The 22,404-nt window shown below is 37.9% G+C and overlaps 1 protein-coding gene across 4 annotated transcripts; it reads right to left on the bottom strand.

The window, feature by feature from the left end:
- Positions 1 to 4,613: 4,613 nt before the first annotated feature.
- On the bottom strand, positions 4,614 to 21,430 carry LOC103707607 (ubiquitin carboxyl-terminal hydrolase 8). Of its 4 annotated transcripts, XM_039129541.1 has the most exons (14): positions 21,316 to 21,429; positions 21,044 to 21,128; positions 20,646 to 20,948; positions 20,208 to 20,352; positions 19,604 to 19,663; positions 19,405 to 19,500; positions 15,202 to 15,543; positions 14,888 to 15,028; positions 14,596 to 14,766; positions 14,011 to 14,268; positions 13,752 to 13,900; positions 7,076 to 7,624; positions 5,476 to 5,749; positions 4,614 to 5,247 (listed from the first exon to the last, which is right to left on the bottom strand). In XM_039129541.1, the coding sequence occupies exons 1-14, from the start codon at positions 21,350 to 21,352 to the stop codon at positions 5,116 to 5,118; spliced, it is 2,742 nt and encodes a 913-aa protein (XP_038985469.1). In that variant the 5' UTR covers positions 21,353 to 21,429; the 3' UTR covers positions 4,614 to 5,115. The 4 variants fall into 4 exon arrangements, with proteins under 4 accessions (XP_038985469.1, XP_008790385.2, XP_026660836.2 ...); XM_008792163.4 differs by having other exon boundaries at positions 21,044 to 21,430; XM_026805035.2 differs by lacking the exons at positions 21,044 to 21,128; positions 21,316 to 21,429 and having other exon boundaries at positions 20,471 to 20,948.
- Positions 21,431 to 22,404: the final 974 nt, after the last annotated feature.

Consider the following 22,404-nt stretch of genomic DNA (forward strand, 5'->3'; position numbering starts at 1 on the left):
AAATACACATCTTGTCGGCTGGTATAAAGAGCAAAAGAGTAATAAATATTAACACTTACAGAGGTGGCAATCGGATCGGATCAGATCAGATATATAGGTCAGCTCGGATAGAGGTTTAAGTTAAAAATCTGCAATCCAAACTCGACTTGCTATTAAACGTATTAAAACTTCATATCCATATCTGATCATTTTATTAAACAGATAGCCTAACCCAACCCATAATGGGTTGAATTAAGCTAAACAAGTTAAGAATTGTGATCCCTAAATACCTTATAAATTAACTCAAACTACGAATTGCAATTCTATACAACTGGATGTCCAACAAGTCTGCATCCTCTCCAATTCAATTGGAGAGGCTCTTGATTGCATGAGACCCCCACAAGATACACTGCCTCATGTATTACTTGGGCCCATATTATCATAGTTGTCTTGCTATGCACTAATAGTCATGATTGAACACTTCATCTGCACCAGTTGAATACCGCACTAGTGAGGACCTGTACTCATGTTCAAAAACTGTTGTTACAGTTCCATCTGACTGCTCAAGAGTGCACACTTGGATGGACGAAAATGTTCTTATGCTAATTGTGTCAGGTTATGTATAAAATAGCAGTCAAACAAAAGATTAGGTGTTAAGCTTCCTCTTCTATTCAAATTAAAATTCCCATGAAAACCTATTCCCATGAGGCGATCTTGGTTCATGATGATCAGAGGCTAGAGCTTATTTTCAAATTATTTTATGTATTATAATATCGTATGCATGATTCCAACCAGCCACTAGTTAGAACACTTACATTGTTTCAGTGAATTTGGAATAAAGCAACACATCATTCTATATGTATATGACTTACAGCTGCTTCCATATTCTTGACTAATAACACAAAATAGATACCATAATGCAAAGTGGGTCATAAAATTCATGATTATCCTTTGATGACGTATGAGCTACATAAGTCACCGGTAGACTAATATTTTGTTTGTTCCAAGACTTGTAAATGCTAGTTTGACTATAATAACATAAGACCAGTATAAGTATCTAAGATCTTTCTAGTGCATAATCAATGTAAAACTAAGTACGCATCGGTATGGGTCCTCACACAAAAAAAGTATCTTATTTCATTCTTAAAATAGTAATTAAAATGATTGATGCTTTAATCTTTTAGCAGGCCTTACATATTTCATAGGATTGTGCTCTGTGGAATGTGCACCATGTCACATGCCTAGTTTGGATTTTGAGTTAGGGGCATGGCATTGACCAACCATTTGTTGCATCAAAGAGGGATGAGAAAAAGCTCGTTCATCTTGTATATTATGGATGTACAAATAACGTTCTCTTCAACATATGAATGTGAAAATAATTGGTTTTGGTATCCAAAAAACATAATATTCATTGTCAGACATAGTTGAATATCTTTAGATATTATAAATCCAACTCCTGAATTAATGGATGCTTAGTTGACTATGACGTTCAATTGTCCAACCATTTTGAGGACATTTTTTAAGAGATATTGTTGTTTCCTAAGGAAATTAGAGTGATTAAACTTTCTCTCCCTGCGCGCGCGTAGTGCATATGGCCGGTTAGGAGAGATTGTTATGATATATATATCAACAGATAGAACAGTAAGAAAAGATATTTTTTTTTTAATTCAAATGCATGGCGAGATCACAGGTACTCATGCTTCTTGTGGTGGACATGGCACGTGCCAGAACTACTCATAGGTAATATGTTGCACTGTAGTCATCTATCTCTCATAGGTAATATGTTGCGTTACAGTCATCTCCATCTCATGATACGATCAAGCATTGGGAAAGAATCCAGTATGTCATGATTGTAGCTTCCTCGCGACTTCATCTTCATGCAGCATAATAATTTTTCGTAAAAGACATGTGATATACTTGTAGATTTACTCACGATCACAGTCTGTACGTACCACTGTCTCCGTACTTCTAGCTTGGCAGGGGTGGGTATAACGAAGCAGGACTCCCCGGCCTGAGATACCTACATACATATAGCTGCATGGATCGATGGATGGATGCTTCCAACTTTGAAATCGTGTTGCGTTGTGCACGCTGGATTACTCGACGGCGACGTGAGCTCAAAGATGGCGGACGAGGAGGACTGGGGAGCGAAGCCTTGTCCCTTTCCTCGAGATAAAAGCCATCCATATATCCATCATGGTTAAAAGACCACGGAAGACCACATCCATCTCCTCCTCTCCATTTTCTTGATTGTCCTGTGCTCCCGATCGGCCCCAGCCTCACGTTCGCTCATTTCCTTGCTTGGGGTGGGTCCCCCACGAACTTTTTTTTTCTTTTTTCTTTTTTCTGTTGCACAGGACAGGACAATGCGTCGGTTCAACTTTTTTTTTTCTGAAAAAAAAAGAGTTGAAGGCGTGGATCAGATGTTTGATGCGTTATTTTGGACGTGGCGCATTGTGATGTGCTCTCCTTGATGTTTTTCTTGAACGTGACGGATAACCAAAGCCTGTGGGTGGGCTTTCAAAACTTAAACCAGGCGTAATCCCCTGCCTAAATAGACGTCGTAACATCAACGATAATGGAGAACCTCTAAAGATAATTTCTCATGCAACCACCTAGATATTTATGTCTAGTTTGCAATTTTCTTATATGTATTAATATTGTTTTTCTTTCATTATAAATCATGACCATGCAGAGTAATAATTTCTTTCTTTCTTTTTATGCGATGTCATATTTTGAATGCAGTTCCATGCTGTTTTCATTCTGCGTTATTTTGCAGTAAAAATATATAGAGAATGGCGGTCGGATTTGGCTTTCTTCATCTTGATTGATCACACATATAATATATGTATTTTGTTCATGGAATATCTTTTGCCACTGTGCCTTTTGGAGTTGTGGTTGGGTCGTCGACTCGTGACCGACTGATAAATAATCTATCTAACCATCGCATCTGAGCCTAACAATCTTTCATAAAGAGGTAAGAGCTGAAAAAAAGAAAAAGTGAGCCACCGAATCCTAATTTAGCTAGTTGTACCTACATTAGAGTGATATGAAATGTCATTTTTATCAAAAAAAAATTCTAGATTAATAATGAGGGAGCATAAATTAGGCCAAACAGGAACAATAGTTGAAGATGGTAAAACCTATTAAGATTCAGTCCTGCATACATGAATCTCAATAATTAGCACTCTAGCATTTTGTTATGAGGCTTGAAATGGATGTCCTGGGCCTCCCATCCATTGCAAGATCGAAGCATGACATGATACATGTTGCTCATGATGGGAAAATGGATGGCAACTTGCATGCAGGATGTTTCGGGTTGAATGCTGCCTGTCCATGAATAACTCCAATCCGTCCTCGCATCAGTCTCAGTGCTCGACATCATGAGATGTGTCCCGCATAACTCAGGAGAGAGATTAACAACTACATTTATTTTTTTGGGAAATGCACATCGACGGTGAGCATCGATCGAAACAAAATCATTATATATAATGGTGAGAAAAAAAAAAAAAAAAAAAAAGGAGAAGATGGTGGCGGTGGTGGACCACATTAAAAATTGGAACAAGCCATTGTCGTACTCTAAATATTAGCAGGCGAACGAATGGAGCCGGGCACGCTGTCGCACGCGTAAATCGAAGTGCGAGGTGAATCCCAACAAGAGTACTCGCCTGACGGCTAGTCCTTGTTGTCGGAAGAAAAGATTGTCCGCTTTATCTGGTTCCACCTTGGATCACCGCACAAACCATAGTTAATGGTTGTGATACGTATACCTTACAGGGGACTTGATCGCTACATCGGTGTAGTCGGGTGCGGTCGGTGGACGGAAGGCACAGGGAAGGACACACTTATGTATCCCTGCCGGGGAGGGGAGGGTAACAGGTCGTCCTCCATGAACGAATGGTCGCGATCGCCGCTGCTGTCGCTGTGGTCGTACTCGGGTCGTGGACCACCGGGGTAGATGGGGGTTCCGGGTTCATGATGGAGGTGTTTCAGGCAACTGTGACGGCTTTAGATCGGGAGCAGTTGCATGTGGCTGCCGATGATCTCGTGCAGTTCCATTGCTTCTTCAGAATGATTAAGCCTTAAAAGCTCCAATACGAACATCTTCAAATGCTTGGTCTCAGCCTCGTCGCTGCACGCTATGTAATGAATCCATTCTCCCATAAGTACATCACAGCAAGATATGGTTTCACACCTGTTCTCCTTTCTTTATTATTATTATTTTTTAACTATGTGCGCCCAGTGCCCATTAATTAGTTCACTTATGTCCGGTCACGTCCGTGGGCTGGACGGGCCTGCGAATCCAACTGTGATAGAGAAAGGAACAAAAAAAAGAGAAAAGGACACTGGAAGAATTGCCGCTCTTCAATCGCTGCACTGAGGTTCCAGTTGAATCATTTCTTTTTCCGTGACAGATCAAGATCAAAGTGAGGGCCTGATGAGGTCTTTCAACAGTAAAACGATAGCCTAGCATTCAAATGATCAACTTCCCACCGGGGCAAAGTTGATCATACCACAACTCAAACTAAGCTAATATCTGCACCCCTCCATCAACTTTCCCACGACTGACAAATTCCGCCAGACAGCATTCACTGTTGATGTAAACAGAATAACAATCCAGAACAGAAGCAAACAAAAAAAAAATCTCATGAAGAGAGATCAAATACCATGTGCGATTGGCTTTTGTTAAACCAGCCGGACAAATGACATCTAATATGTAATCCAAAAAAGAAAAAAGAAAAACAATGAAGCTTCCCAATCATATGGAGGGAAGAAAGAATTAGGAGGTAGCCCTCTAGCCTCTGAAAACTCTGTTGGACACACCAATTTTGTGTAAATGGGCGTACGAATAAAATAATATTGGTTTTACGAGCTGCTTCAAGAGGATTACTTCTAAGTGTGCTATGTTCCATACCTACCGAACTTAATTCCAGCCCATTCCTCAATGCTGATGTGCTTCACTTCTGTTAATCTGCTCATCCCCCGTGAAAACCAAGGTTGCCTTGTGAAGATACACGTGAGCAGGTATTCCTACGAAAATCTTGTAGGACTAAATGCATCTGTTCTGGCATCAGAATATACAAGCAACTCTACCTTGATGCTCTATCATGGTTAGAACTACACTAATGGTGGAACCTAGGGATCTGAGTTGTTGGATTGAATTCTCCTGTAAAAAAGAACATATGCAGCCGATGACTTTACATTGTCCTCAGATACAGGAAGGACATGGCGGTCATCAAAATCATACCACATCTCCTCTCCTTCATGCTGCAAGGAAAACTTAGGTGTCAGCATAATCAGAGGAAGAAAAAAAATTCTGCATTTTCACATTCACATCAAATGGAGAATCTAATAAATTCATTGAGGATGAAAAGAACGAACGTTAAATACAATTCGGATGACACAAGTATTATAGAAATAAACATCTTGCCAAAGGCATTTAACCAATTGTGACTTGCAAAAATGAAATCTCAAGCAAGTTAAAATGCTACTTACATAAACATATGCAGTGTAGTGACCACCTCCCATGTTCCCGTAGTGGTTGCTGACAGCATACAATGCATAATGATCGGATGGCCGTGTGGACTTGTTAGCAATATACCGCGACAAGTCCAAGTCATGGACAGGGAAGTCTACGAAAGTTTCCAGCTTATTTTTTGTGAACTGTGTATAAGAAAATCTTTTTAGATGAATAACAAGAATTTCTGGTAGCCTCCAAAGGTCTAGCTTCTTACTAGCTTGCTGATGCTTCTCGCAGCTTGGGCAGTACCTGCAACAGAAAGGTTAACAGCTTTCATTGCTGAAAGAATGAAAACGAATCTGATCAACCATCATAAAATCTAAGGACATTTTAAGTATTTTGCGTGTCTCTTAACATTAGAATTACATTTCGTATGCCAGTAATCGATCAGAAATTGCTTTTCTGAGTCAGGAAATGCCAAAAGGTAACAGTTGAATTGACAAGATATTACAATGATCATTTTACTAATCTGTCCTGGATGAGTTGAGGAAGCCATACTTCCAAATAACTCACGGAAAAACATATTAGAGGCTTCCATGAGAACAATGTAGCTATATAATGGAAAGGATAAAACAACCATGGTTGTTCGACTTCAAGTTTAGCAATCATCACCATCTGGCCTAGAAAATTATGACCACTAAAAGTAACAGGTGGTCAGCAGATAGAGACAGGTATATGCTATATAATAGGATATTAATGCATGCCAGTTTCGCTAGACAGCTTATACAAACATGCTGGCCCCAAGATTAACACTTTCTAGAGTTTCATTTCATAATGATGAGAATTTACTTATGAGCATAGAAAAGGAACCAACCTTAGTTTTTATATTAGCTCATCCTTCTATGTGATAGAAGTAGTGCTGTCAGGCTTATCAATACCAATACTTGTGTGATTCTTCTAGACTCTGTGTGATTCTTCTAGATTCTGTGTGATTCTTCTAGATTCTTCGAGATGAAAAATTATACTATTATTGGAAAAGATTAAATCTGCAAATCTTAAACTTGCGCAATCATGAACCTGCTACATTATCAGAACATAGATAAGAGGCATACGATGTTCAAAGAACACTAAGACGCAATTAAAGAGTTAGATAACCTTGACATAGTGGCCATACAGAGGCATACGATGTTCAAAGAACACTAAGACGCAATTAAAGAGTTAGATAACCTTGACATAGTGGCCATACAGTTTATATACCGAGACATGCTGGTTGCATGGAAGATGTTAGACTTATTTATGAATGCATATTTTTCTTGAATATTATTGTTATCTAGCAACATAACATCAGCGCTGAACTTAATTTTTGATGTGCATATAAACTCAAAAAAAATGCTTATTTGTGCAGACAACACTTCTGAGGATCCAAGACACTCTCCCAGTATCTATAACAGATGCAAACAACACACGATATCTCATCTATCTTCAAGAATCCTTTACTCATAAACCCTAACAATAGAATTAAATTATCATGATCGCCTCCCTTAATTATCATTCTCCTTAAAGGTCTACTTTTGCTGTATAGGTTTCTTTCTGAAATTAAAATTCTAAAGTAAAAGATATTCGAAGTATACAAACCACATGTCTTCTGGTCCTAGTGGTTCCTCCTTCAAAAATGCTTCAAGGCATGCATATAGAGAAACTGATTCTTGAGGCCTTTCTGCGAAGAGTTCAGACTTGTATATCTCAGGTAAGAAATTGAGAAGGGATATATTATACCGTCCCATTGCTTTGTCTTTCCAAGAGACAAGCACATGCAATTGCTTCTGCAACCCTGTTAGTGAAATTGGTTCACTCATTGTCTTGGAATGCATCATTTGGCACTTTTCATCATTGAGGTAAAACTGAAATTCATACATGAAATCTTTTTCCTCTGCAGCATCAGCTGTGGCTTCAAGATATGCCACGTGGGAGCCCATGTCCATCTCAGTAACTTCACTAGATGAACTATTTTTGCCATTATCTTGATCGACATCTAAGGCAGCAACTTTTGATTCAAGAAAAGGTTTGAGCAACTTGAAGTACAGGTCGCGAACTGTTGATCCACTAATAACGCTTGATGTGCTTGCTATAAGAGGGACGCCAAATGCTTTCCAACGTGGACTTGTTATACTATGAAGGTACTGCCTGGACATACATAGTCTGATCAGAAAACATCAATTAACAAATATATATGATGCACTAGCAAAGGAATCAAATTCAGACAAAAGAAGTCAGAAAAAATGATACCTAATGTTTATATAGCAGAGAATTAAACTAAGACAAAAAAATGATATCACAAGGCTACTTTGCAAAGCATAATCTGCATATATTCAGCAAAATATGTACTATTTTATATTAGCGATGTAAATGGCACCTAATTACATGATAATCTGACATGATCGCTTGAAAAAAAATTTTGGGTTTGATCCCAATATTAGACTAGATAAGTTTAGTGAATCAGATGGGAATACGACCAAGTCCAGACCAATAACCCAATAGCCAATCCAATAATGATTTACCTAGATCTGTATATAAAAATTCATTTTGACAAAAATTTGATTTGTTAACATGCTCTTTAGATTCACATACTAAATTGGGACGTGCTAAAAGCTATATCTAAAATTTACATGAGAACCATCACATTCAATAAATTACCTATCCATATCTATCCAGAAGATCATGATTATTAGTCTACCTAATTGAGGAAAAGAATAATAATATGTACCTCAGAAGTTCAAGACTAAGCTGGACATTGACCCCGCCCAGAGGCCAGATCACCAGTTTGCTAGTCCAACCACTAGGTCAACCAGTCAGACAAAAAGATAAATAAAAATTTAAAATATTTATAGATATACTATAATAAGTAATTAAGTATTTTTTTTATCAGGTTAGTACTACAAGTTCAGTGATGGATCTCATTGATTAAAAGAACTAGCCTGCCTATCACAGGTCAGCAATTCAATCCACCATTTCATCCTGTTTTACCCACTTAATTTGGTAGGAATTCTTTAACGGAAATGGATCACAAGGGTTTCACCTGGTTCATTGAAAGTCACCAGGTTGAGCATAACCAGATAGGTTTCAGCAGGTTGAATCCAGGATGATTGAACCAAACCAGAGCTATGCCCAGGTCACCAGGTTTCCAGTCCAGCTAGCTGGTCCGGTCCACCTCTGATAACTACAAAATGAACATTCCAGTAATGGAACTGATAGGTCCACTGCAGTAATGATGCTCTATGATGATAGCAACATTCAACTTAAAAATTGAAGATGTTGGTGGAGACTATTAGAACACAAAATAATCTTAAGAAAATATACTGTGAAGCTATTTAAGATCAGATAACTCTACAACTATGATAAGAAACAAAAACAAAAGAATTCCACGTAAAAATATGATTAACTTGAAAATTTGGATTTGGCTTATCATAGATCCTATCATCCAACTATTTTGCAACCCTGTAATGCCTAGCTATATAAATATGACCTATCAGTTAAGTGATATTGTTATATTATGAATAGACCCGTCAGTCCTATCCAACAATAAAGTGAGACTTATGTTGGGGGGTGGGGGGTTGTTAATTTTGTGCTGATACCTACTCTTGTAGTTGCATAACATAAAACAATGTTTTCTCCTGACCATAATCTTCAAAAACTTCTTGTATGTCCAAGAAAAACTGCAATGAAAGAATCATGAGATTTTCTCACTTCTCGGTACTCTTCTTTCATATTGCAGTGTGCCTAAAACTCATTCAAGTCACCAGTCTCTGTCAACAAAAATGTCTCAAATAAAGATCTTACCAAGATGATAATCCAGGAGAACACATACATCTTTATCAACAATGTTTGGAAGAGGGAAACCTAGCTAAGCAGAATGAAACAAAGGCTTCAAGCCTAAGCTCCTAAGATTTACCCTATGTAAAATTTAGCACGATATTCTTAAAAATACATGAAAAATTTTTGTGCCTAGACTAGGATACTGTACCATGCTTCCTGTAGATAGGTTCTAGCATGGCATACTTTACTAAGTTATATACTTTAATGTGATTAAAGTCTTAAATCAAAATTTGGCCTGATTTCATCTGATGTTGATGTATGTTAGAATCCTTAAAGCTTTAAGCAGATAATAGATACTTGAATACCAAAATGTGTATTAAAATCCAGAGTCCACATACTACAACATCAGACAAAACTAATTAGGAAAACCATCTATTCTGTCTTCTAATTTTGGTGGTATATAAGAGGTCATGGCTAATTTCCACATAAAAGATGCAAGAAGAGACGAACTTTCTGTAAGTTGTCCTTAAGGGCATGAGGCAATTGCTTAAAATAAAAAGGAGATGGTTTTATTCTTAGTATCTTCCAAAGCTGGCTAGCCAATCAGCTACTTTGTTGAATTCTCTTGATAAGAAGTTACGACTCCGAACTTGTAACCATGTCACCATATTTCTGATGTAGTTGAGAATAATATGTAACTACCAAGGTTTCTTCCCTTTTTGGACTAAACATGCTAGATCTTGATGGCCGGTCGACATTTTCATTTGATGCACTTGTACCTACTGAGCCATTAGCAGTTTTTGTTGGAAAGCTTTGGCCTCTGCTTCTAATAGATTTCTTGCCTCTAAATAAGATGTAAATGATACCAACAACTAATGTTGGCAAGATCTTAGTATTCGTCCTAGTCTAGCTGTAACATTCATATATATTCATGATGCATCTGACGCACTTATGTAATACCAAACAGATATATACTTGGTGCTTAGAAGCACCAAATCTGCACTATTTGCCATTGTAGAAGCAACTAGGCTTCCATCCATCTTGCAATTAAAAGTTAGCGCTCCATGAGTATTTAGACATTTAAATTCAAGGATGAGAGATCAATGAACTAAAATATAACTGGAGCATTTTTCTTTTCTCTCCATGAACCTCTCTACATATATTTCCATAGAAGCAAGAAAAGTTTACACTAGCAACCTTTAAAAATCTATAAGTTTACAAAATTAAGTAGGTTTTCTTTTAAAATAGAATTAAGCCATTAACCCATCAAATGAGTAAAGCTTGACGAGGTGTGGGAGAATAGCAATCGAACACTTCTCCTGTTTTTCCTACACAATAAGAGTTCATTGGATAAGAAAGTAGGGTCATCTTGTTAGAGTAGGGTCTAACCTAAAAGCCACTTGTATGTATTTTTGAATGTCAACTGGAATAGTACATGGATTTTTCCTTATTATGATCACTTAAATTGTATAGGATATGCATCACATATCGGCCTTAAAACTAGAAAAGAGTCCACGAGTTCTCGCTGGAAGCATCCAAGTATCAAAGTGTTTAACATAGGGAGGATTGAATGACTTTATGTGTTCGAAATATGTTTGTAGCTATGGATGAGGTTGGGCATCGCATCTACAGGATTGCCTATATATACGGTGACTGCATACAGTTCCTTATCCATTGACATGTGACCTTGCACTGATACTAAGGTATGCTATACTGAAATTGGTCAACACTAGCAATCCATGTTGGAAATCACTGTCAAGGGATGAAGTGTGAACCAAGTTGCATAGCTTGCAACTAGTCCTTTCACCTAAAAGACAGGACACCATTGCTATATTCTAAATATCAATAAATTTGGAGAAAAGCCTATGTCTCAACAATGATGTATTGGATCATGTCCTTCATAGAGAGCATAGTGGTTTACTGGATTCGATGCAAATGAGTGTCTAGTTGTCCAGCATGAAATCAATCATATTTTAGAGTATTCATATTAGAGCATAGATGTGATCAGATACAGAAAACATGGGGTCTACGTAGTTACTTGAGTCATGGAAATAATAAACTATTTTAAAAAATTACTACAATAATAATTAATTATTTCCAAATGGTTCCATATGGAAATTCTAGAGGGATATAAATTTCTTGATATCCCTTCTTTACAATTATTCCAATAGTCAGGACATTAAAATAATTTGAAGTTTAAACCCTCTCTAATATGATACTTCAAAATCCTCTCACATTAATGCACGACTTTTTTGAGTCCATAGCAATAGCAAGAAAATTTTGATGTGCTTCTTCAGGGACAATAATCCCAAAAGTCCTATGTTGTTTTCACCCTTTTATCCTTACCAACTAACATCTCATTCATTGTAAACTTGAGCAACTCCCAACCATGCAAAATGGATTTCATAGAATGAGGTAGTTAGTAGATGTATGTAACTATATGTCTTTCATGTGTTCACATTTTATATGCTAGTAAATTTGGTCCTTTTGGTCTTTAGTTCTTATTTCTTAATAAAAATCTAGAAATGTAGTAACTAGAATATAAATTATTCTCTACATGATACAACTTCTAATCATGATTTTAGCAATAGAAAAAAAATCAAGACTCATTAAATTGCATGTGTTAATTAAACCAAAATGAGAGCCCTTTAACAATTGCTCCTCAAGGCATTATCAATAACTTGAGAATCATGATTCATGATCTTTGTTGAATTCTTCTAAAATGCAAGACCATTTTTTGCGCAGGATAAAGATTAGTCTCTAAATGCTGTCCTAAAAGGATGGACGCACAAACACTTAATAAAGATAGAAAAACTTGCAAACAAACTATACAATAATTGATTACATCTAACACCTAACCAATCGAAGGTTCCAAAATGCAAGACACTCTAGTGCTTTTTGACCCACTATGATGTTTTAAAATAGTAAGCCTGAGATCACAGCTAGACTATTTAAGCAAATAAGTTGCTAGAACCAGACCTATTGTTAGCTGAAACTTCTATACAGGTATCGATTTTCAATAAGAATTTGTTTGGTTCGCGGCAAGAACTTTTCCTCACTGGAATATTTTTTTTGGAAAGCTGATGCCTGAAAAAGTGGTTTTTGCATGTTTGGTTGACCATTCCAAAGTGGCACATTGCAAAGTGGCTTATGTTTGGTTAAGCATCTACTTTTCTAGGAAAGTTGTGTAAAATACTTGTTATGCCCTTAATAAAGGAGAAGACCTTATACCATTTTATCTAAAAGCTTAAGGGCACTTTTCGAAAAAAAATTGCCCCAATTTTCAGCTAATGGGAAAGTGATTTTTCCATATCCCACATGGATTTTTCTTTCCTATAAAATATGAAAATCTTAATCTCATGGGAAAGCTACTTTTTCGTTTCTCTCTTTTGAAAACTCCAACCAAACATAAGGCATTTCTCCATTTCCCCGTTGACCAAACTTTACCCACCCCTCTTCCCGCGAACCAAATGAGTCCTAAAGGTGAACTATATGAGAAGTTTCCTAATGGGAAAGTACGCAAGAAAAAACTAAGGCTTTGACCAGTAATGTATGGATCTACAGTTAGACCAAAAACATAAGAAAAGCGCAAAGAAAATTATAAAAAAGATGGAGGGGAAAGGAAGATGGAAAGATCCAAACTCGCTCCAGGAGTTAGATAAAAAACATAAGAAAAATTGCAGAAAAAATTATAAAAAATATAGAAGGGAAAGGAAGATGGAAAGATCCAAATTCACTCTAGGGTATTCTTGTTCCATGATTGGACCTCATACCTGAGAAAAAAGAGATAGAGGATGAAGAGATATGGTGACTGGATCTAGCTAAGCCTCACATCCATCTTTGTACACCTGAGGGATAACTCAAATGAAAAGAAAGGTGCCTCCATTCATGAATACTACATTATCCTCGTAGTAGAGGAGGCGCCAATATTTACAAATGACCTAAAAGTGACTTGTGACCAAGACGTCTCTCCACTTGTAAACTAATTACAGCTAGTATTACTTCCTGCCCAAGTAATTTGTTTACCACATAAAAAATAAAAGAAATTAGCCAAAATTTTATGCCCAAGTAACATGTGGTGATTCAAAATAAAAGATATTGATTAAAAATTACATGAATTCAACTGAACACTCAAACAGTAAAACAAAGGACCAATAAGACAAATGGTTCAATCAACTAAGACAACTGACTCAACTAAAGTCCTTGATCATCACTAGATGATCAAGCTTGAACTCTAGCAGCCGCATCAATTATATATGCATATGAATTATCTAGCACTAAGCTAAATTTCAGTTCAAGAAAAATCTGTTTGCATGTTCAGAGGGCGCTGCATCCTAGGCTTCATACACCAAGATTGCATTATCACTAGAATGAGTTAAGTTTACCTAACAGTTTGAGGTTACAAGTAGGTTGGAAAATCGCATGACAATTTCAAAGTGATGAATTGGCAAAACATGACCAGTAATAAAAACTAAATAAATAACTGTAATAAGCATACTCTTTCAAGCACTGGTGTGTAAACACCACCAAGGGAAGATTTTCAAAATCTTTGACTAGCCTATATGCTGCAAGCCGATCTCCATCTCTAATCAACGAGAGTGAATCTGAAGGATCCTCAAGGTAATGAATAATGCGGTTAGAATATACCTGCAGAAGGCTTTTCTTGTAAATTAATTAATCAGAAAACAAGAAAGAACATGCATTGGCAGTCACTATGGCTGCCTGAAGCAGAACCTGTTAAGCATCACAAAATGTACCTCAGCAACCAATAGGCTCTCATCATCCCTCAATGAACAGGCAATACTTAAAGCATGAATAAGATCCTTGCTTTTTCCATACTTGGGCACATTCACAGTATATGAAGATGGCACTGAACTACCATCAGTGCTGAAGACTGTAACAGTCATTGCCCGCATTGTTGTTGATGGAAGGGGGAGAGATAAATGCATAAATGGGTCAAATGTAACGGACACCTTGTTGCAGACAGGACATACTAACCTTGACCTGTATTGACCCTGTGATTAACTCAAATAATTCAAAAAAAGAAAAATCAGATGGACAAGGAAAAAAAAAAAAGAAAGAAACTCTGAAGACTGAACACAAAGTTCAAAATAATCCTAGAACAAGAAGCATAAAATGCAAGGCCATTCAACATGAAGGATCTTGAAACTATACCCAGAAAAAACTTTAATTAGCTCACTCTGCAATAGATTGCCATCAGAACAGCATTAAAAGTAATGACTAGAAGACTTTAGGAGCAAAAAGGTAATATCCATTTGACATCTAAACGAAAAGGCATGATACATGCAGGTTTTAAGAACACTGAAACAAAAGACACTCACTTGGCAAATATCCACTATAATGGAGTCATTTCGAGCCAAATGATTTTTCCAGTACTCGTCTGCTATTTCTTCATCTGGACGGCCACATGCATCCTTAGCTTCTTTGTATGGCTTGCATTTGACACGATTCAGATCTTCATGAAGCCCATCTAACAGAAAAGCAAGAAGTTCCTACAAGCAACCAAAAATCAACTAGCCCACCTCCTAATTTTGATTTCAGCATTTAAAGTGAAAAATTGTTATTTATAGCATAAATCTTAATAGTATTCTGAGAACAGGAAACTTCACCTACTTGAGAATCATGTTGGCTGAACCCACTAAATTGGGGAGCAAAACAAGCAAGCTTTCCTTTAAAAACATGTGGGGTCACTGGTGTTTTTTCTGGAGCCCATAATTTCCTTAAAAGTTCTCCAAATGCTAAAGCAATCTCACCCTGGCAAGAAACATCTTCCTTATAACTCTGGAAAGACAGCTTTTCTAACCATAAATATGAAAATTCTAACAACCCCAAGACCAATTACTTAATCAGAAAAGAAAAGCAACTATCATGCAATTGCAAGAATACATAGTTGCATAAGATGAAGCTACCAGAAAGGGCCAACCTACGTTCATTCCCAGTGGGTTGTGACGATTTATTTCTCTAGTGTAGTCCCCAAGAAAATATTTAATGAGCTTTGGTGTGTGAGCCAAGCACTGGATTGCACTGTTCATAAAGCATGTATTCCCGAGATTCTCCAGTCCTGTTAATCCTAGAGAACCAACTCCTGTACATTTTCCACTAAAACGAAAATCAGAGTCCTTATGTTCTAAGCTGCCATTGTTCACAGGTGAAGCACTATATGAGGACCTTGTTGTCCTAGATTGTTGCAGTGCCAAGTCATCTTTTTTGCCTTCATTTTCACAAGTCCCAGATTCTGCTAAGTCATACACTTGAATCTCCAGAAAAATCTGAAAAGTTAGAAGCATTAAAAGAATTAAGTTAAAACAAGTGACCGACATGAAACAATCTCATAGTCGACAGACAGGAGAGAAACAATCAACGAAAAAGAGTTCCACTTCCACACATACTTTTTTTTTTGCTTTTTACTATAAATCATTTTTAAAAATTCTCTAAAGGACTACATTATGCAGCATTAAGTAGCCAATCTGTTGTCCGGAAAGGACACATGTGCCACTTTTGTGAACTGGCAAAAATGTCCCAGAAGAAAGCCAAATGAAATGAGACAGCTCTAGTCTACTAGTGCCCCTAGCTAATGCTTTCAAGAGTAGTGAGAAAGGCTAGCCTAAAGCATGAGGACCTCCCTAAAGTAGCCACTGTGGTACCTAGAACATATCAAAGAATCCTAATTAATCTGCTTACACCAGGTTCTTTATGTAACTACTCAAAATCTTTAAGATAGTACCACACATTTTCTGAATATTTGTATGTGAGTGTGGATCCTCCATAGCTAATGCCATTTGGCCTCCCCTATGGCTGTGTGTCAATTGGCTTGCATGGTGGGGGAGATGCAGTTCAGGCAGAGTATCCCGCTTGGCCTGCCTAGAGTCCTGCATGCGCCAACTGCCATGCAACCACAAAGGAAGTCAAACAACTTAAGCCCCAAAGCATCCAGACTGTGTATAGAGATATGCATATCTGCTGACATAGACAGCTAAATTGTACACACGGAGATTGATGGGCGCACACAAAAACTCCTGTGCATGATTGAAATGAAAGGGTGAAGTAAAGGAAGACTTCTATAGTTCAGATGTGCTCAAACAACTCAATATGTTGCTAGCTAGGTATGCCATACCAGCCCGAACGGATGGTACGGGGCAATACCGTACCGGTTCGGTATCGATATCTGGTATGGGTGGCGTATCGATACTCGGTATGCCAAAAAAATTCCGTACTGTACCATACCGATACTATGCTAGTATAGCACCGGTACGGGGTCCGGTACCGAGACAGTGAACCTCGATTGCTAGTACAGCATTGTATATTAAAGTTTAGATAAAATTCTTGATAAAAGGGCTTATCCTTGAGGAACGGATAATTCATGCAAAATCAACATCGGTGATCTATTAAATTTACATGTCATAGATTTTTTTTCTTCTCCAATGACCTTAATATTTTATCTTATTTACAGAACTGGTACTCAAAAAGGAGGCTATAGTAATATACTTCCGAATGAGGAATGGAAAAGACAACGCAAAGATAGAGCCGGGGTACTAGATAGAGATATCCTTATTATTTTAAACATATGGTATGCTTTGACCTTTGTCAAACATGCATATCTCAAATCTAAAGAACCTAAAAGTAAAGATTAGCAGCATCAAACATGAATATCATTCAAAAATCTACATTCCTGATGCTCAAGTAATCATCCAGCAAATGATGCCAAACTGCAGGATAATTATATGCAACACCAAAGTAGATCTCCATAAGCCTAGCATGCACCTGTTCTCTTGTCTGTTTCAAACCAGCTGAAGGCTAAAATGCTATAGTTCTAAAAGGATGATCCCAAAGCCAATAAAGTTTCCTTGTAATTTCTTGAAAAAATGTGACTACCAGATAGATCTGAAAAGCCATGAATACTTTAAGAAAACCACAGTTATGGCTTGCACATAAGTAAAAAAAACTAGTAGATCAAGACAGCATACAAATGAAAATAGATCTCTAATACTATCCTTTAATTCTAACATAGGTTGCTTGCATCTTCAGTGTCATTCAATATGTTAAAGAAGTGAGAACGTGAGGGAGAAAATGGGGAAATTTTGTATTATTTCTAATGTTATTTTAATTTTGTAAATTTCTAGGTACATGGACAATCATAAGGAATATCCAACCAAAGAACAATACTCTTGCATATCTACTTTCACCAATTTTATCCATCAAGATCTCTGGCAAAAGCAACTATCAATGAATTCCCGAGCAATTCTAAACCAGCATATGCAATTCATTCTCGTAATGATTATAACAAACAGAAGACTCCTTACCTTAAGAGTGGGATGAGCGATACATCCGGCGAGCACTGTGAAGAACCCATACTACTGTTGTTGTTGTAAATTTTTCGTATCAGATGCATCCCTAGATAATGAAGATCATGACAACTCAATTGTGAAAGAGTCAAGATTCTCTCCAATCCATGATCGGACTGGAGGGACTGTTTGCCAATCACGGTTGTCCGTGCATGGCATGACGGCCATGATTGAGTAGGCCTACAGCAATAGATTGATTGCAAACCATGAGGGCCTGCTCAATCACATACTTCACGCCAACGTGGATGACCGTAATTAGCAAATAAGCCCTCTCCAGTCCAAACGTGGATTGGAGAGGATCCAAACTCATTGTGAAAATTTGTCTTCAGTTATCTATTCCTTCTTCCACATAATTCTCTAATTGATCCAATCAAGTGAAAGTAACAATTTTCTTTAATAAGTAGAATTCTTCAATCACATAGCTTCATATGTAATACAATTTTAAAGCCTCTCACTCAATTTTCTAAAATTAGCACTCTCAATTGAGGAAAAGGGTATCTAGTCATGATTTGCTTTGATTTTTTTTCCCTTTTTTCTAATTATTTTGAAGTGGCCTTCGTATAATGCTCCTAAGTCCTAGGCATCTAGAATCCATTAGCGGAAAGCTGCAGGCAGTAAGATTGATTGCTCAACAGTTAAGACCTCCCAAGCACATGGTTTAAGGTGTAGTAAAGCCTAAATCAGATCATTCAACAACTGAGAATAAGATAAATGGATTCTAAACCACCAAAAGTTAAAATTCTGGTTTTGCTTCTTACATATTCGCACCAATTCCATGCCCAGAAAGCCATTTGTTGGATCAGAACCTCATTGATGCCCTTCACGCAATCCCAATTTAAAAAAGAAAACAATTTCATCTCCTATATAATCAGCTATCCAAGACAACACAACCATTGCAATCAACAATCCCACAAGCCTCCCTATTAAGGATGTTAACAGGAAGGGTTTGAATTGAAATTTGAAAATATCCATATCATTGTTAAAGGTCAGACTCAATGACTAGCCAGAATGGATGTATAACCAGGCCCAAGGTGATTTCAACCTAACATGCTGACTTCTTGTTAGAAAACCTCCATCCTTATCTCATCCAAATATAAAAATTATAATTTAATAGAACACCTATTTTTTGGACAACTTACTTTCTGATATAATATCATCTCCATTCCAAAAAGAAAGATCTTATAGTTTACATTTTTGACCTGTGTTATCACTCTGCCAATGACCCTCAGTAAAAGATATCATGATGTCTACCAAGGCATCTTATATTCATGGAGACTTTTCTGCAATAAAATAACCACTTCAGAATAAATCATGCAACAAGCTTTTAAGATGACCCTTGATGTAATGATGCCAGTTCAAATCACATACTTAATATGAACTTGTTGCATAAGTGCACCCCACTCATCATATAAAGAACTCAACAGCTGTTGAAATTCAGTACATTAGGCATCATCAGTCCGACGCATTAGCAATGCAACTGATTCTTCTTGAATAAGATTGTAGAGTTATAGTACTATTGAATTGAAACAAACAAGTTGACCAACAAATAAATTGAGTAAATTGTTTCCTTTGCATGAAAGCGGCATCTAAAATTCTCCAAAGATACAGTCTCAAGAGCAAAATGTCAGAAGGAAAATAATAATGCATGAAATTCAAGTTGTAAAAAAGTTTTCCTATGAGAACATTTTTTTGATGAAAACTGCCAACTGAAAAATGCAAAAAAGACAACTGCATGCAAATAATTGTATTTAAGTCCATATTGAGGGCATATCATAAAATAAGCCATACCTCATTATCTGCCTGACGTTGACCATCTTGAGACATTCTATTCCATTCATTCATAATTATAAGATTTGTTTGCCCAGAGAAGTCCCAGATACAGATCTAGTCCCGATAAAAAAGATGCAAAAAGACAAGCAAACAACTTTGTCATGCTGCAAAAAAATTCGGAGAATGCTAAAAATGCTTAGTTCGTACGGCAACATACCATTTCGGAATCAACAGTGAAGATCTTGCATGCTCTTTTGTAATTTTCATTGGCATTGTCCTGAGACAGCAATATATATATTTCAGTGGACTAGAGCAAAGAAAATCTTTTTTTTTATGGGACTATGTCACTACTAACAAGTGGATATAGTTTGTGTGACTCTCATCTCAATGTATCTCATTACCAAAATTCATTAATTTTAATTGTAGCAAGCTCCTACGAAGCATTAAACAAAATTAGATACTCCATCAGTCCATCTGCTGCTGCTGCTGCATTGCAGTGTTGCTAACAGCAACAATAATAATGGATAACTAAATCATGTAAATTGACATTAAAGTTTCAGGACCTTTCCAACAGAAAAGGAGGTAACTATGAATGCATAAGGCACAATTACATATTAACTTCAAAAGATACAATTGGTTTGTATGCCATGACACATTCCATACTCAGGTTATTAACGTAAACTTTTCCACCAATGACAAGCGCATATAAAAATATCCTTTTTTATATATTGTGATCATAGCTAGTGGGCAGTCCAGGATGAGCATGGTTAAGTATGAAACTATCTGTAAGGGGTAGCGGGCACTGAGAAATCGGAGCAGACCTTTTTGGTGATCTTTACAGTCATTATACACGTGTCCCGAATAACAGAGATCCTGAGCTTCAAAGGATAAACATGAACTGTGGCATCTTCTTCGAAGGATGAGTTCCCATCACTCTCCTTTCTCAGACCAGCACCATCATTGTGCCTAGAGATGGAAAATTTCAGAAAGGAGAAAAAAGAAGCAACAACAATTAAAAGGAAAAAAAAAAAGAGGGGAGGGGAGGGAGGGTACTTGTGATCACAAATATCATCTAATTCCAGACCTAAAAAGAGAGAACGTATAAGCAATTCGAGCAGCTCCCCCAAAGAGGGTTAAGAGAAACTCGAGGAGACACCAAACTCAAGCAACCACAAGTAACGTGCATTGCCATTTAGACAAGCAGCTGCAGCAGTTAAAAGATTAGAGAAACCAAAGACAAGCATTGGGCGTTGTCTTACCGTCGGAGCGCGTGGTGCCACATATCGGCGGGGAGGAGAGCGTAGCTGCTCCGGGCGGAGCAGCAGCCTTGCTCGGCATCGTCATGCTGCTGCTGCCGCTGCCGCCTGGAATTATTTTGGTGGTCGTCGGGGTTCGTGCAGCTGAAAGTGGTGGTGGAGCGCCGGAGGGTGAAGACGAGATCGGAGCTGAAGATGGTGTTGATGATCTTCATGGGGCCGCCGTATGAGGAGGGGGCGGGGGATGCCGTGTACGGGATCCCACCTCCCGCCTCACGCTCCTGCCCCTGCGCCTCCCTCCACCACCTGATCGATCGGTCCAAAACATGGAGAGATGAGATCCAGCCTTCGATCTATCCCAATGCTGATTGGGGTTATTCGGGTGGAGGCGAATTACTCACCAGTAGGGGACGAGGTAGACGCGCTCACCCTGCTGCTCCTCGGGATTCGGGGCCTCCTCAACGTCCATGGCGGCTGCAGCGGCTCCTGCTGCGATGCGCGACGGCGAAACCAGAGGAGGGTCAGGTGGGAAAGAAATGGATTAAAGATATGCCTTTTTTGTTAAAACCAAACAGGAAAAAAAAATGGTTAGTATTATTATATAATTCTGAGAAGATGGAGGAGGCTTGGACGTGGGAGGGTGAGTGTGAGGGCGAAGGGAATCAAATCAGACCCCTCTTCCTCGTTCCGTTTCTTTTCTCTGTCTCCATACTCTCTCCGTTGTTTAAAAGAGCGACAAAGAGGTAGGTTCTCTGAATCCGAGCGAACCGAGAGAGCCCGAAGGGATCCAACGGCTTTTCCAGAATGTCTGTCTACCTGGCGAAAAAGATGGCCTTTTTCTTAGGACACAAGATGTATGCCGCATCTCACTTCCAAGATTGAAAAGGAAATCAGAGCCACTGAGATGGTAGCACCATGAAAATGGAGTTTTGATTCTACTAAAATAGTCTAGATTCTACCGAATACCCCCGTCTATCTCACTCGGTGGACTTGCTATCTGATCTGCCGATATCAAGGTGGCGCTGGGTTGACATACTCACACATGAGTATTAAACCCAGTAAGAAAAGCCCATGAGTCGGAAAGGGTATACGGAAACTTGTGGCCTGCATCGAACATTCTCTGGTAGAAGAGGAACCCATTGGGGGCTGCTACGTGAGTGAAGTTCGCCTCTCCCCCCTCCTATTTTATACCCCAAAAAAAAAAGAAAGGGAAATCGGATGGAGGAGAAACAAGGCATTTCTTTTGTTTAGTAATTTTACTAAATTTGACCAAAACAAATTCGAATATAAACCCAGGTCATGAATTGATGAATCGCCCTTGCAACTTTTTGCATACAACTACTGCGCTCAAAAAGAGTTGCCACGACCATTGGCTGAAAGTTTTTCTCCTGAAAATACGAAAGAGAGGGGCTTCTCTCCAAAATGAAAAATAATAATAATAGTAATGCATATGAAGGCATTCCTTGGCATATTATTTCACTTCGTTATTTTATCATGACTTATTTGATTTGGATTTCTTTGAGCAATACAATTGGCAGGCTCATCAACCAGATGCTATCATATCATCATTCCCGAACTTGCTTGCTTGACACAACCAAGGATTCTTTCACCTCTAAAACACCACTAAATGTATTCAAACAACCCATCACTTGAGGGTAATATAGGTCTCCTTGACTCCTTGCCACCGATCTACAGGTGGCTCATCAACACCTGTTAAGATATGAACCTTTTACTTGATTTAACTGAAAAGATTTTCGATACT

This window comes from Phoenix dactylifera, chromosome 8 (assembly GCF_009389715.1).
Source record: "Phoenix dactylifera cultivar Barhee BC4 chromosome 8, palm_55x_up_171113_PBpolish2nd_filt_p, whole genome shotgun sequence".
Classification (NCBI taxonomy): Eukaryota; Viridiplantae; Streptophyta; class Magnoliopsida; order Arecales; family Arecaceae; genus Phoenix; species Phoenix dactylifera.

Coding starts and splice junctions, on each gene's coding strand:
- LOC103707607 (XM_039129541.1), bottom strand. CDS start 21,352: ATGGAGACAGAGAAAAGAAACGGAACGAGGAAGAGGG. Junction 21,129..21,315: donor AAACGGAACGAGGAAGAGGG/GTCTGATTTGAT, acceptor GCATCGCAGCAG/GAGCCGCTGCAGCCGCCATG. Junction 5,248..5,475: donor ACTACACTGCATATGTTTAT/GTAAGTAGCATT, acceptor TTTTCCTTGCAG/CATGAAGGAGAGGAGATGTG.